Below are 12,565 nucleotides of genomic sequence, written 5' to 3'. Positions count from 1 at the left end.
ATAAGTACCTTTCAGAAGCCAGATGAGGCCCCTGAGCCATATGGCTAACATTGGTTGCAGGCTAACAGATTTATTATGGTACTAGCGGGGCCCAGCCACACATTGCTCTAGCTTATTGTGGTGAAATGGAAAAGGAACAGTAGGAGCAAATCAATTGCAGAGGCCAGCAGTACGTGCTCATGGAAACGGGCAGGCTGATACTGTGCGAAGTCATTGATATGTGTGACCGCATCCTCCCTCACTTCTCTTCCCTTGCATGGCACCCCTCCCCCTACCTCCCTCCCCTTTCCCTTTGCTAGAGTGGGTGGTTATATCCAGATGCTGGGCCCCCTCCCTCTCCTCCCTTGCATGCCTCCCCCTCCCTCCCTCCCCTCTCCCACCATCTCTTCCCTTGCATGCCACCCCTCCCTCCCTTCTGTCTCCCTCTGCTAGGGTGGGTGGGTCATATCCAGATGCTGGGCCCACTCCCTCCCCTCCCTTGCATGCTACCCCTCACTCTCTGTCCCCTCCCTCACTTCTCTTCCCTTGCATGCATCCTCCTCCGTCCCTTCCCTCTCCCTCCACTGAATGTGTAGGAGAGTAGGTGTGTTGTGTGGTAGTAGTGGGTGAGGCACAGAGAGTGAAAGGTACCTGCGTGTGAGCGGGGGAACCCCACCTGATGTCTCACACAACAACATATGTATGTGTTTCACATCCACTCGAGTTATTGCCTATGTACTGTTTTCACTGCTCATATCTGGCCATCTGAATGAACATTCTAAGGGCATGAACATTCTAAGGGTGACAGCTACACACAGGCAGCTTCATGGTCTGGTGTGCCAGGAAAAAGATGTTTTACCTGGCTCAGGTGTGTTGTCTGACAGCGGGAGGTACGTAAAAACACAGTCGGGGGAATAAGTAAGGGTCTGTGAAATTTTCAGAGCGTTTGGGCCAGCAGGTGCAGGGTTATTCTCGAAGCAACAAACGCATGGTTCCATTTTTATATTTATAGATAAGCAAGGTATCACAAAAAATGTCAGTTGATCTTGCATCCCTTTTTTGGAAGCAACTTGGAGACAAACAATACCTCTATCTTCCTAAAGGCCTGAGTTCTTACCAGGTAAGCCTTTAGTGTCCTACGTATGTCCAGGTTGTGCCATAACAGCTCTTTGGGGTGTTTGGGATTAGGGCAAAAAGTAGGTAAATGGATTTCTAGGCATAGATGGAATCTAGAAGAGGCTTTGGGACTGAAAGAGGGATCTGTGCAAAGAACAACTTTGTCCTTGTGTTGAATGCAGAGGTTGGAATTCACTAACAATGCCCTGAGATCTGATACCCTATGCGCAGAAGTCTCCGTGATGAGGAAAATTGTCTTTGTTTGGAGTATCTTTAAAGGAATGTCCCTGACAGGCTCAAGTGGTGTCTTGGTAAGTACATTAAGAACTGTGTTTAACTTCCACGTTGGGAAATGGTGCATGATTATGGGTTCTTTGGCAGTGGCCCCCTTTAATATACGTCACATGTGGATGGCTTGACAGTGGAAAACCATCCAAGGAAGGTATTATGGATGCAATGACTACCATATGTCTTCTTAATTGGATGACTTAAGACTTTGTTCTACCCTGTCTTGAAGAAATTGAAGGAGGGACAGTAGCAACGGCGACATATGATTGACTCCCTTGTGTCTGCACCACCTAACAAATACTTTCCAAGTACACTTGTATATCCTGGTGGTAGACCCCTTCCTACCCTCTAGGATGGTCTCAGCTACCTGCTGACTGAGACCCAGGTCAGCTTTGATGTTCAGCTTCCAAGCAGCTAAACGTAACTTGGGATGAAGAAATGGCTCCTGCTGTAACAGATTCCATCTGGATGGTAGCTTGCCAGCTGTTGAATTGTGGTTAGAAACAGGACATCCTGGGCCAGAAGGCAGCAACTAAGATCACAGTAGCTCTCTGCTCCTTGATTTTCCTGAGAAGTGCTGGAAGATCTGAGAATGAAGGGAAGGCATTTAGTGTCAGGATGTCCACTGCCTCGGCCTGGCAGAGGTACCTCGCGAAGTACCCAGGAAGCTGATGGTTCTGTGGCAAGTTGAACAGGTCCACCAGTGGGACTCCAAGATGCCTGGTAATTTCCATGAAAACCTCAATTTTCAGCGACCATTATCCTTCGCACAAGTGCTCCCTTTTGAGGCAATCCACCCCTTGGTTCAGATCTTCTTTGATGCGCTCTGCCTTCAATGACAGTAGGTGATGCTCTGCCCATTCGATAGTCTTGGCTGCTTCCTGATGAAGAGCCCCTTACCTGGACCCACCTTGCTTGTGCAGATAAGTCTTTGTGACCACATTGTCCATCCTGACTAAGACATGATGTCCCATAATTTGGTCCCTGAAGACTTGGGAAGCTAAGAAAACCATCCTGAGTTCCAGGGAATTGATATAAAGCTTGGCCTCCATCTGCCCCGTTTGGGAATGTGGTCCAACACCATGCCTCAACCTGTCAAGTTCGCATCAGTTGTAATTTATTTCTAGTTCTTTGTCTTGATCCACCAAGCAAATCCCCTTTTTACTGCAGCTGGAACTAACAGAGACATCTCCACCTTTTGTGTGATCTGGTCTAAGGTGCTGCAGACACTTGAACTGGTACCTCCCACACAGAATGACATCCAAGTTGGAATTCAGCATTCCCATCAAACTGGTCAAAAAGGAGAGGGCGGACTTGCAAATGGAGATGACAAACTGCACCATCCTTCAAATTTTCTTGGCTTTCTTGTGAATGATGATAGGACTCCTTTTACTGTGTTGATCACTACTCCCAAGTGTTCCAGTGACTGTGAACACATCAGGGAGCATTTCGCCCAATGCATCAAGAAGCCATGCCTGTGTAGACAGAGCAGAACCATTTCGGTGTTGATTTGTGCCAAGTGGGATGATGGGGCCCAAATCAGGAGATTGCTGAGGTAAGGGTGTACGTGAACACCCTGCTCTTGAAGAATTACCACCAGATTTACCAACAACTTGAAGAAGACTTGAGGCACAGTGCAAAGGCCAAAGGGCATTGCTTTATATTGATAATGACTGTCCCCTGCATTCAGTTTCAGGAATCTCCAATAATTTGAAAGGATGGGTATGTGGAGACAGGCCTAAGTTAGATTGATTGAAGTAAGAAATTCCCCTGGTTGCAGGGAGTCAGAAATTGACCACAAGGCCTCCATGTGGAAGTGTTGCACTCAAATTAAACGATTTAAGAACTCCAAATCCAAAATCATGCACCAGTCTCTATTTCTTTTGGGGATGGTCAAGAAAAAGGAACACACTCCCTTTCCTAGATCCTCACTTGGAACCTCCTGTACTGCCTGTATGGAGATCAGATGTTGAAGGGCTTTGTGTCATGCCCCCACAGAGGCTTTTGTTATTTCCCCATTAAGATTCAATGTCCCCATAGTTAGCATGGTTTTAGTTCATTGTTAAATCTTCTAAGGGAGGGCATTTTAGTTAGCCACTGTCCCTTTAAAACATTTCCCAATAGGCAGTTTCCCTCTTTACCCAGCAACCCCCTGTTTTAGCTCTTGCCAGTCAGTTAGAGCGAGGTGCCAAGGGTAGCTGGAGACTGGAATATTCATGAAGTATATGGTGGTCCATAGAACACAAGTTAAGGTTAACAGCAATTAGAACCAGACAAAGACTGAAAGAATTAAAAGGAAGCAAGACACAGTGGACTTTCTTGAAAGCAGCCAAGAGAAGAAAAGTGGTAAATTTGACCAGACTCTGACATGAAATTATTAAAACACAATTCCAATTTAAGATAATTTTAAGCATCAGAGAGGAAAGCATGCAGAAAAATTCACTACAAATAAGCATAAGACAGTGGGTGATAAGGTGGTAGCAAATATGGACTTACGTTAGGACATAATTTACACTCACTATACAGTGAGGTCGTGATGAACGGCTATTGTGTACAATGGTGGCATAGCTCTGGACCCATACCCAGCCACCGTTCTTTGACAACAGTCGATAGTATTTGGTTGTGACTTGTCCTTTCACTAACACTATAAAACATAACATTACATGTATTTATTTCAGAATTGTTTCAAATAAATTATCTTTATACATAGCATTCACTACACAGAGATAAAGAAAATGGAGATGCAGTTTCCATAACTTTGATTTGTTTATAAAGAGAGAGAAGAACACAAAATCTGACTAAAATTGAACATCTCAAGCAAATACATGTTTCAATAAATATACACAGTTTTGCATTTGAAGAGCTATGATTACGCTAACCTTGTTTTTTAATAAGAGTTTTTCTTCAGACAGAAATACATGTTATAACACTGAACTAGATTGTTCTCTTCAAATTTCAATGTCATCTGAATACATAACCTAGGACTGTGAAGGATATGTTCAGATGGCCAATTTTTTAAGGTTTATGCTACTTAAGACTGATAAGTGATAAAGCTGGTGAATGATAAAGGTGTGGTAATAACACTCTGCAGAAGTGCAGGTCATAAATTTACACATCTTACTATTTCTTATAACACAATGTTTTTAATTACTTTTTCTGCTGACATTAGTGAAATCTTGCTGTGCAGTATTCTGGGAGATTTTCATTTAATATTACGTCAGCAGCATTAACAAAATGTATAGCCCGCTGGTGTTTTGGATTATACAAGCGTATAATGCAGCATGCTAGACCTTCCAATTATTTTTATTTTATTTTATTACTATATAATTTACTTGCAAAATTTCTTCTTTCACAGGTTCATACATTACAAAATTCCCATATGGAAGACAACTTTGTGTGCAAATATATATGACACCCAGGAGGTAAACCATAACTTGTGACTACTATATATACTGGGAAGTTTTTCCCCATATATACTGGAAAGTTTTGACCAATTTCAATTACTCAGCCAAAGTGCATGCAAATTCAAGGTGTGCCATCACAATATATTGCTATTGAATCATTTTATTTGTTTTGCATTTACTTACAGAGATGGTGAGCATATCGTAAATAAAATGCATCACATCCATGCACATGATGGTAGAGTGTTTTCTCTATCAGATCCTGTGGCTCATATCCAGTTAATTCAGTCACTCTAAAACAGAAAACACAGCTAGTAAGTCAGTATTTTGCTGTATTAAACAAATACTGAAATGTCTCCAAAGTCAAACTGAAATGAACTGCAAGATGTTGTTTAAATGAGAATGCTGAAAAGCTTTCAGAATTGTTAGCTTAGTTTTAGCTATCTGATAGAAGTTACATTGGGACTTCATGTTGATAACACACAAAATCGACTAGAACACTCTCATTTCAAGTAAATGTTTCACTTATATTTATTGAAGATCCCTGTGGCACAGAGTGGTAAACTGCAGTACTGCACTCAAAGGTCTGCTCATGACCTGAGTTGATGACCTGAGTTCAGTCCCGATGGACGTCAGTTTTAGGTAGCTGGGTCAAGGTTGACTCAGCCTGCCATCCTTCCAAGGTCAGTATCCAGCTTGCTGGGTATAGTGTAAATGACAGGAGAAGGCTGTGGCAAGCCACCCTGTAAACATGGTCTGTCTACTAAACATTGTGATGTAATGTCACCCCATGAACCAGTAATGATCCAGTGCTTGCACCTTTACCTTAATATTTACTGAGTGCTATACAGTACTTACTGATTTTCTATATCAAGATTCAATGACAATTCTTGCTTTCTGGTAGATGCCAGTTTTAAGACATATAGGATATTGAAGGTGTCTCCATTGTTGACAAGACTGCCTGTTATTCTGTAGGATGTCTCTACTGAATGGCTAATTAGGACTGCTTGTTTGTTCGTAGCCACAAGATTGCCAAAACTTCTGGAACAGGATTTGATTACTTAATAACAGCTAGCAGGATTTTGGGCCAGGAACACACTTGGCCTTCTGGGGACATTCCAACGGGCTGTGGCCTGTGTTAGCACTGGGTACCCACCAGGCCCACAGCTAGCCAATAACTGCACACCAGTTTTTATCTCCTTATGAATTTTACTCTCGCAATGATTTTGGAACATAGAATGCAGCATGCAGAACAGAAATACAACCATGATGTTAGAATAATTACCACTGTAGACATTAAAATCTTACTATATCCATGCTCATGTTGCAGGTGTAACAGTTCACTGTTTCTCTTTTCAAGAAAGAAGTATCAATACTTCTGTAAAACCTTGTGGCTTAGCAGAAAATGTAGTTTTCAAATATCCTAATAATCCAAACAAAACACTGCTAATGTAATTTAGAGTAGCAAGGCATACAGAGAGGTGCAACGAAAATGTTTTAAATAATTTTTTACTTACCTGGAATCTAGGAATATTAATTTTAAGTCCAGGCTTGCTCTGAACATAAACATGTTACTATGAAGTTTGATCTCAGTTATTGCACTAGGAGGTAAAGACTGCCCTACAGCAACCAGTCCCACAATTTGGTAACAGGAATCATACAAAGACATATCCAACATGTACTGTCTTATCTTCAAATAGCCACTGCAGTGGATCACCTATTATGGAGTGAAAAGAAGTGTAAATTTGTGAGAGACCAAAAAGATTGCACCATGACCTGGAAAAAACCTCTTCACCTTATAAGTCTGTTAAAGTTATAAATGTCTAGTTAATTTATAAGCAAAGACAGTGCAAGCAACACATTGTATTCCAAGTGTGTATGAAAATTAATTTTCACTAAATGGCTAATACTTTTGCGTTTGACATAATTCTTTTTGTGCCACTAATTTTATTGTATACATGGTAACGTTATATAGATAGATATTATATTTGGACACCAGTCCCCTACCTCAGTTATTCAACAGATGAAGATAGTCCTAGGCATTACACTTCGTAATTTTACTCACAGAGAAGAAATACAAAACCGAATACAGCCTTCAGCACCAAAATGACAGGATAATCCTGCTCAGTATGATGCCTTGATGATGCCTCGATGATGCCTCATCTGCAATACAGCACAGACTTTCCAACCTCCTTCTATTGCTTTTACAATAGGAAGTACTGGGGCTACCTCACTGCTTTCCCTGATTACGTTTCTTTGATATGCTTGGTTAGACAGATTCACTTGGGGAAAAGAAGTCCTGTTAGACTTCTTGGGTCTGGCCAATTTGGACAGTTGTGATGGCATCTCTCATGAAGACACTACTATTATTTCAGCATCTTGGTGTCTGAGGATTCAGGCATCCAGGGTAGGTATCCATCATAAAACCTGGCAATCAAGCCTAATGAATCCCCTCTAAGCCTTTAGGTGGTTCACCTGGAACTTTCACAACATGCTGGTCCCAGTCCACACTAGACTTTGTAATTACAAAGGCCCAGTACTCAAGCAATAGGGTAGAAGCCAATCTGTGGATCTGTTTTCTGATGCAGGAATAAGAATTCTGACTTCCATCAATTGCTCTCTAACTTTATGACCATTTGAATCCTTCTGACAGTCTCGCACCAATTTCAAATTGTGGGTCACCTTGAACCAAGTCCAGGTAAGTCTCTCTTACTCGGGGTACATGTTGTGAGGAGAGCAAGCAGGCCCTAGATGGTGTGAACACATTCTTCCATCAATGGAATAATAATTTCCTAGGGATAATATGTCCTGACCTGGATAGCCCAGACAAGCCTGAACTCAACTGATGTTGCTCAACTAAACTCAATAGAAACTAAGCAGGACCAGCCCTGGTTGGTATTTAGATGGGAGATCACCAATGAAATCCAGCATTCTTATGAAAAGGGAGGCAATGGTAAACACTTCTGAACATCTCTGGCTTGAAAACTCTTTGGGGTCACTATAAGTCAGCTGAGATTTAATAGCTAAAGGGGAAGAGATAATACCCATAAATATTTCAGAAGCAGAAAATGCCTTGGTTGGTTATGGATGGTAATTGGAAATTTAAAATTCTCAAATGGTCTGTGTGTGTGTGGCAAAGTTGTCCATTGAAACTGAAATAAAAGGTTTAGTCTAGCATGTCATGATTTCACTGGTGGCCTCCATTAGAATGAACAGCAAACACCACCCATAAAGCGTACACACTGTTCACAGAGAAAAGCGCCAGGTAGCACATGAAATTATTTACTAACCAAAACGAACTTGTATACTGGAACACATAGGTACTTGTACACATACTGCAGTATGCTAAAATCAGGTCCTAATAATTGATGTATGATGTATAGGAGTTCTTAGGCTATTACATTTTGGCATATAGTGCAAGATCTGCAATACTTATTTACTGCTTGAAAAACAGATGGCCAAAATGAACATCATACACACACACACAGACAGTACTTGGTAGTCAAAGTCCAGCCCAAAGGGCAAAGGCTATCATGACCAACAGGAGTCCAGGCCAAAGTCAGAATGAAGTACACAATACACATAAACATGGCTAGGGCAGTGATTTCATTGCTTCCACCCAGCCTACTTCCTCCCAACCTCTCTTTATAGACACTGCTTAAGTAGCTAGAGATGGCCTGCACCTGGTTGTCATGTTGGTCCTGCTCCTGCGCACATTCTTCTTTGCTGCTGAGGTTGGGATGGTGCAGGGCTGCCGAGTGAGTGCTACACCTCCTACCCTGCAGGTTGATACTCTGTGCTACTCATGGGGCTTAGGGGTTATGGGGGGTGAGCAATATGGGTTTCCTGTGGCCAGGCTGAGAAAGCTGAGGAGCTTCTGAGCTGGTCCCTGATTGTTGCTTGCGGTCCAATACCAAAGCCTCTGTGTTGGTTTCCAGTTATGGTCTGAGGTCCAATCCCACAGGGGCTGCCTCTTCCTGCAGCTCCACTGCTGCTGGCTGGGGATGGAGAATTGTGCCACCATCTGGCTCTTTATCAGAAGAGTCCTCTGAATCCCTGGGCTCAGCAGAACTTGGCTGAACCATGACAACAAGTATTCTAGTACCTGGGCCTTATGTCTGACCAGCTGTGGTCATGTGGAAAGGCCAGTATATGATCTCTATAATAGACTGATACTCTGAGCTGATCAGTATCTCACAAGTCCAGTGTTTCTTGGATTATTCTCAACCAGGTTCCGCTGACTTTTTCACCCCAGGATGTTAATAAAGTAAAGTTTTGCATTTAGATAGGAAGGATCAAATACATAATTATAGAATGGGGGAGTCTTGTCTTGGCAGGAGTGTGTGCAAAAAGGATCAAAGGCTCATTCCGCACATGCAGAATAATGCACTTTCAAACTGCTTTCAGTGCTCTTAGAAGCTGTGCGGAATAGTAAAATCCACTTGCAAACAGTTGTGAAATTGGTTTGAAAACGCATTATTTTGCGTATGCGGAAGGGGCCTAGGAGTCTTACAGCACAATACTAAGAAGAATTACTCCAGTCTAAGCCCATTCATTTCAATTGACTTAGACTGGAGTAAGTCTGCACAGAATTGCTCTGTAAAACCATACACTGAGTCTGAGTCAGCAGTGTGATGCAGTAACTAAAAAGCCAAATATAATTTTGGACATCAGCAGAAGAATAGTGTTCCAAAAGTGATGGTATTACTTTGCTCTCCTCTGGCTAGACTTCACTTAGAACACTGGGTTTAGTTTTGAGTAACACAGTTTAAGAAAGCTGGAACATGTCCAGAGGAGGACAACAAAGATGGTGAGGGATCTTGAGACCAAGTCCTATGAGGAAAAGTTGAAGGAGCTGCGTAGAGAAGATGACAGATATGGAGAGAAGATGACAGATATGTGTTATGACAGCCATCTTCAAGTATTTGAAGGGCTATCATATAAGGATGGAGTGGAGTTTTATTTATTTATTTATTTATTTATTTATTTATTTATTTATTTATTTATTTATTTATTTATTTATTTATTTATTTATTTATTTATTTATTTATTAAACTTTTATACCGCCCCATCCTCTAGGGGCTCTGGGCGGTTGTTTTCTGTTTCCCCAGAAGGTCAGACCAGAATAAGTTGAAATGAAATCAAACAGTTTTTGGCTAAACATCAGCGAGTGTTTCCTCAATGGACAGAGGCTCTCTTGGGAAGTGGTGGACTCTCCTTCTTTGGTGGTTTTTAAGCAGAGGCTAGATGGCCATCTGACAGCAATGCTGATTCTGGGAACTTATTTATTTATTTATTTCTTAAATTTATATACCGCCCGATCCCCGAAGGGCTCCGGGCGGTGAACAACATTATTTGAACATCAACAGGAGCGGTCATACAAATATAAATACATAAGCTCCATCCCATAAAATAGCTTAAAACTTATAAAAACAGCGAATAACCATAATACATAATAACAACAAGAGGCGTCCAACCCCAATTTAAAACCTTCCCCCATGAGGTATGTGGGAGCCCTCAATATGAGGGGCCCTGATGTAACTGTCCCAGGCACAGAGCAGTGAGGGGGCACCGTTCAGCAGCTGGACACTCCAAAGGCCCGGTGGAACAACACAGTCTTGCAGGCCCTGCGGAACTCACCCAGGTCCCGCAGGGCCCGGACAGCTAGAGGAAGGGTGTTCCACCAGGCCGGGGCCAGTGCCGTAAACGTCCTGGCCCGCGTGGAGGCCAGCCGCATCATAGAGGGCCCGGGGATCACCAGTAGGTTGGCCTCTGCAGAACGCAGGGGCCGAATTGGGACATATGGGGTGATGCGGTCCCGAAGGTACGAGGGTCCCAGGCCGCGCAAAGCCTTGAAGGTCAAAACCCACACCTTGAAGATGATTCGGAATTCAACCGGAAGCCAATGCAGCTGCCGCAACACAGGCTGGATGTGTTCTCTGAAGGCGCCACCTGTGAGCAGGCGTGCTGCCGCATGTTGGACCAGTTTTAACTTCCGAATCAAACGCAAGGGAAGGCCGGCGTACAGCGAGTTACAATAGTCCAGCCTGGAGGTGACCGTTGCATGGATCACAGTGGCCAGATCCGCCTGGGAGAGGAAGGGAGCCAATCGCCGGGCCTGGCGAAGATGGAAAAATGCAGTCCGGGTTGTATGGGCCACCTGGGTCTCCATTGAGAGAGACGAATCCAGGTGGACCCCCAGACTGCGAACGGAGGGGGTCGGCGCCAATGAGACCCCCTCCCACACCGGCGGCTGGAAATCCCCGACCTCACCCCTGCGGTCTAGCCAGAGGATCTCCGTCTTCGATGGATTCAGTCGCAGCCTGCTCTGCTGCAACCAACCAGCTACCGCCTCCAAACAATGCTGGAGAGCCGTAGGGGCGGCAACCGCTCCCGCCTCCATCAACAGAATGAGCTGAGTGTCATCAGCATATTGATGACAGATCAGCCCAAAGCTCCGCACCAACTGAGCAAGTGGTCGCATATAGATGTTAAATAACAGTGGGGATAGCAGCGCTCCCTGGGGTACTCCGCACTGAAGAGGGCACCTCCGGGAGGCTTCATCCCCGCACCACACTTGCTGATTCCGGTCCCGAAGAAACGAGGCAATCCATTGAAGGACAGTGCCCCGTACCCCGGAAGCGGCCAGGCGGTGGGTCAAAAGGTCGTGATCGACCATATCAAACGCTGCGGTAAGATCTAACAAAACCAGCAGCGCCAATCCACCTCAGTCAAGTTGCATACGGAGCGTATCCGTGATGGCGACAAGAGCGGTCTCCGTCCCATGCCCAGCACGGAAGCCGGACTGGAAGGGATCGAAGGCCGATGTGTCATCCAGGAAACCCTGAAGCTGCTCCAACACCACTCTCTCAATTACCTTCCCCAGAAACGAAAGGTTCGAAACGGGGCGGTAATTGGCCAGATCCCCCGGATCTAACGATGGTCTTTTTAAGAGTGGGCGGACCACTGCCTCCTTCAACCCATCATAAGAGGGAGGACAGGAAGGGATAAGTCAGAACTCAGATCTCATGGCTCTTTAATGTCCAGGATAATGCCTTTCACAACTTTGGGGTCAGAAAGGAATTTTCCTTCTGGCCAGTTTGACCCAGGATCCTGAAAGGTTTGTGCCCTTCTCTGGCCATAGAACAAGGGTCACTAGGGGAATGGGTGGTAGTGATGGAAAATAGTTGTGAATTTACTGCATTGTGCAGGAGTGGACCCTTGAGGTCCCTTTGAGCTCTATGTTTCCTCAATAAACTTTCTCAAGCAAGACATCTGGGTCCTGATTCCACACAACAGTTTAAATTGCAATGTTATGCACAGCTATATGGGAGCAGAACCCAATGCAGCAGAACTTAGTCCCAAGCAAACATGCACAGGATCAGACTGTAAAACCTTTATTGTGGCAATCAAGAACAAACAGAGAGAAGCAAGCAGTACACAGGAGAAGGTGGGAAGGGAAGTGAGAAAGAAAGACTTGCAACAGAAAGACCACAGATGAGGATGTATGCCAAGAGGAATGAGACAGTACTAATACTATAATGGGGATTCCACTATCAAAAGAACCTTGTATCTTAAAGATACTTACTGTACTTCAGCAGGGGAGGAGTGTATTATAAAACAGCCTCTTTGGAGGATCTTAATGACCATGCCTTCAGACAGGCAAAACATAGGCCATGCAAGATTGGAAGTTCAAACCTAGCACTCTAAATGGTAAGTTTACATATAACAGTTGTAGAGCTCTTTTATTTATACTAGTGTTATATGGCCAATATTCCAGT

The 12,565-nt window shown here is 43.8% G+C and overlaps 1 protein-coding gene across 1 annotated transcript in view; it reads right to left on the bottom strand.

Moving 5' to 3' along the window:
- SIM2 (SIM bHLH transcription factor 2) overlaps positions 1-12,565 on the bottom strand; it is a 58,552-nt gene that overhangs the window by 12,143 nt on the left and 33,844 nt on the right. The window contains exons 6-8 of the mRNA XM_048495690.1: positions 6,302-6,501; positions 4,971-5,077; positions 3,880-4,027 (exon numbers count right to left, since the gene is read on the bottom strand). Coding sequence (XP_048351647.1) covers positions 3,880-4,027; positions 4,971-5,077; positions 6,302-6,501 — 455 coding nt within the window. The remainder of the gene's footprint in view (positions 1-3,879; positions 4,028-4,970; positions 5,078-6,301; positions 6,502-12,565) is intronic.

This window comes from Sphaerodactylus townsendi, linkage group LG04, assembly GCF_021028975.2.
Source record: "Sphaerodactylus townsendi isolate TG3544 linkage group LG04, MPM_Stown_v2.3, whole genome shotgun sequence".
Taxonomy (NCBI): domain Eukaryota; kingdom Metazoa; phylum Chordata; class Lepidosauria; order Squamata; family Sphaerodactylidae; genus Sphaerodactylus; species Sphaerodactylus townsendi.
This window is presented reverse-complemented; position numbering and strand designations above follow the sequence as displayed.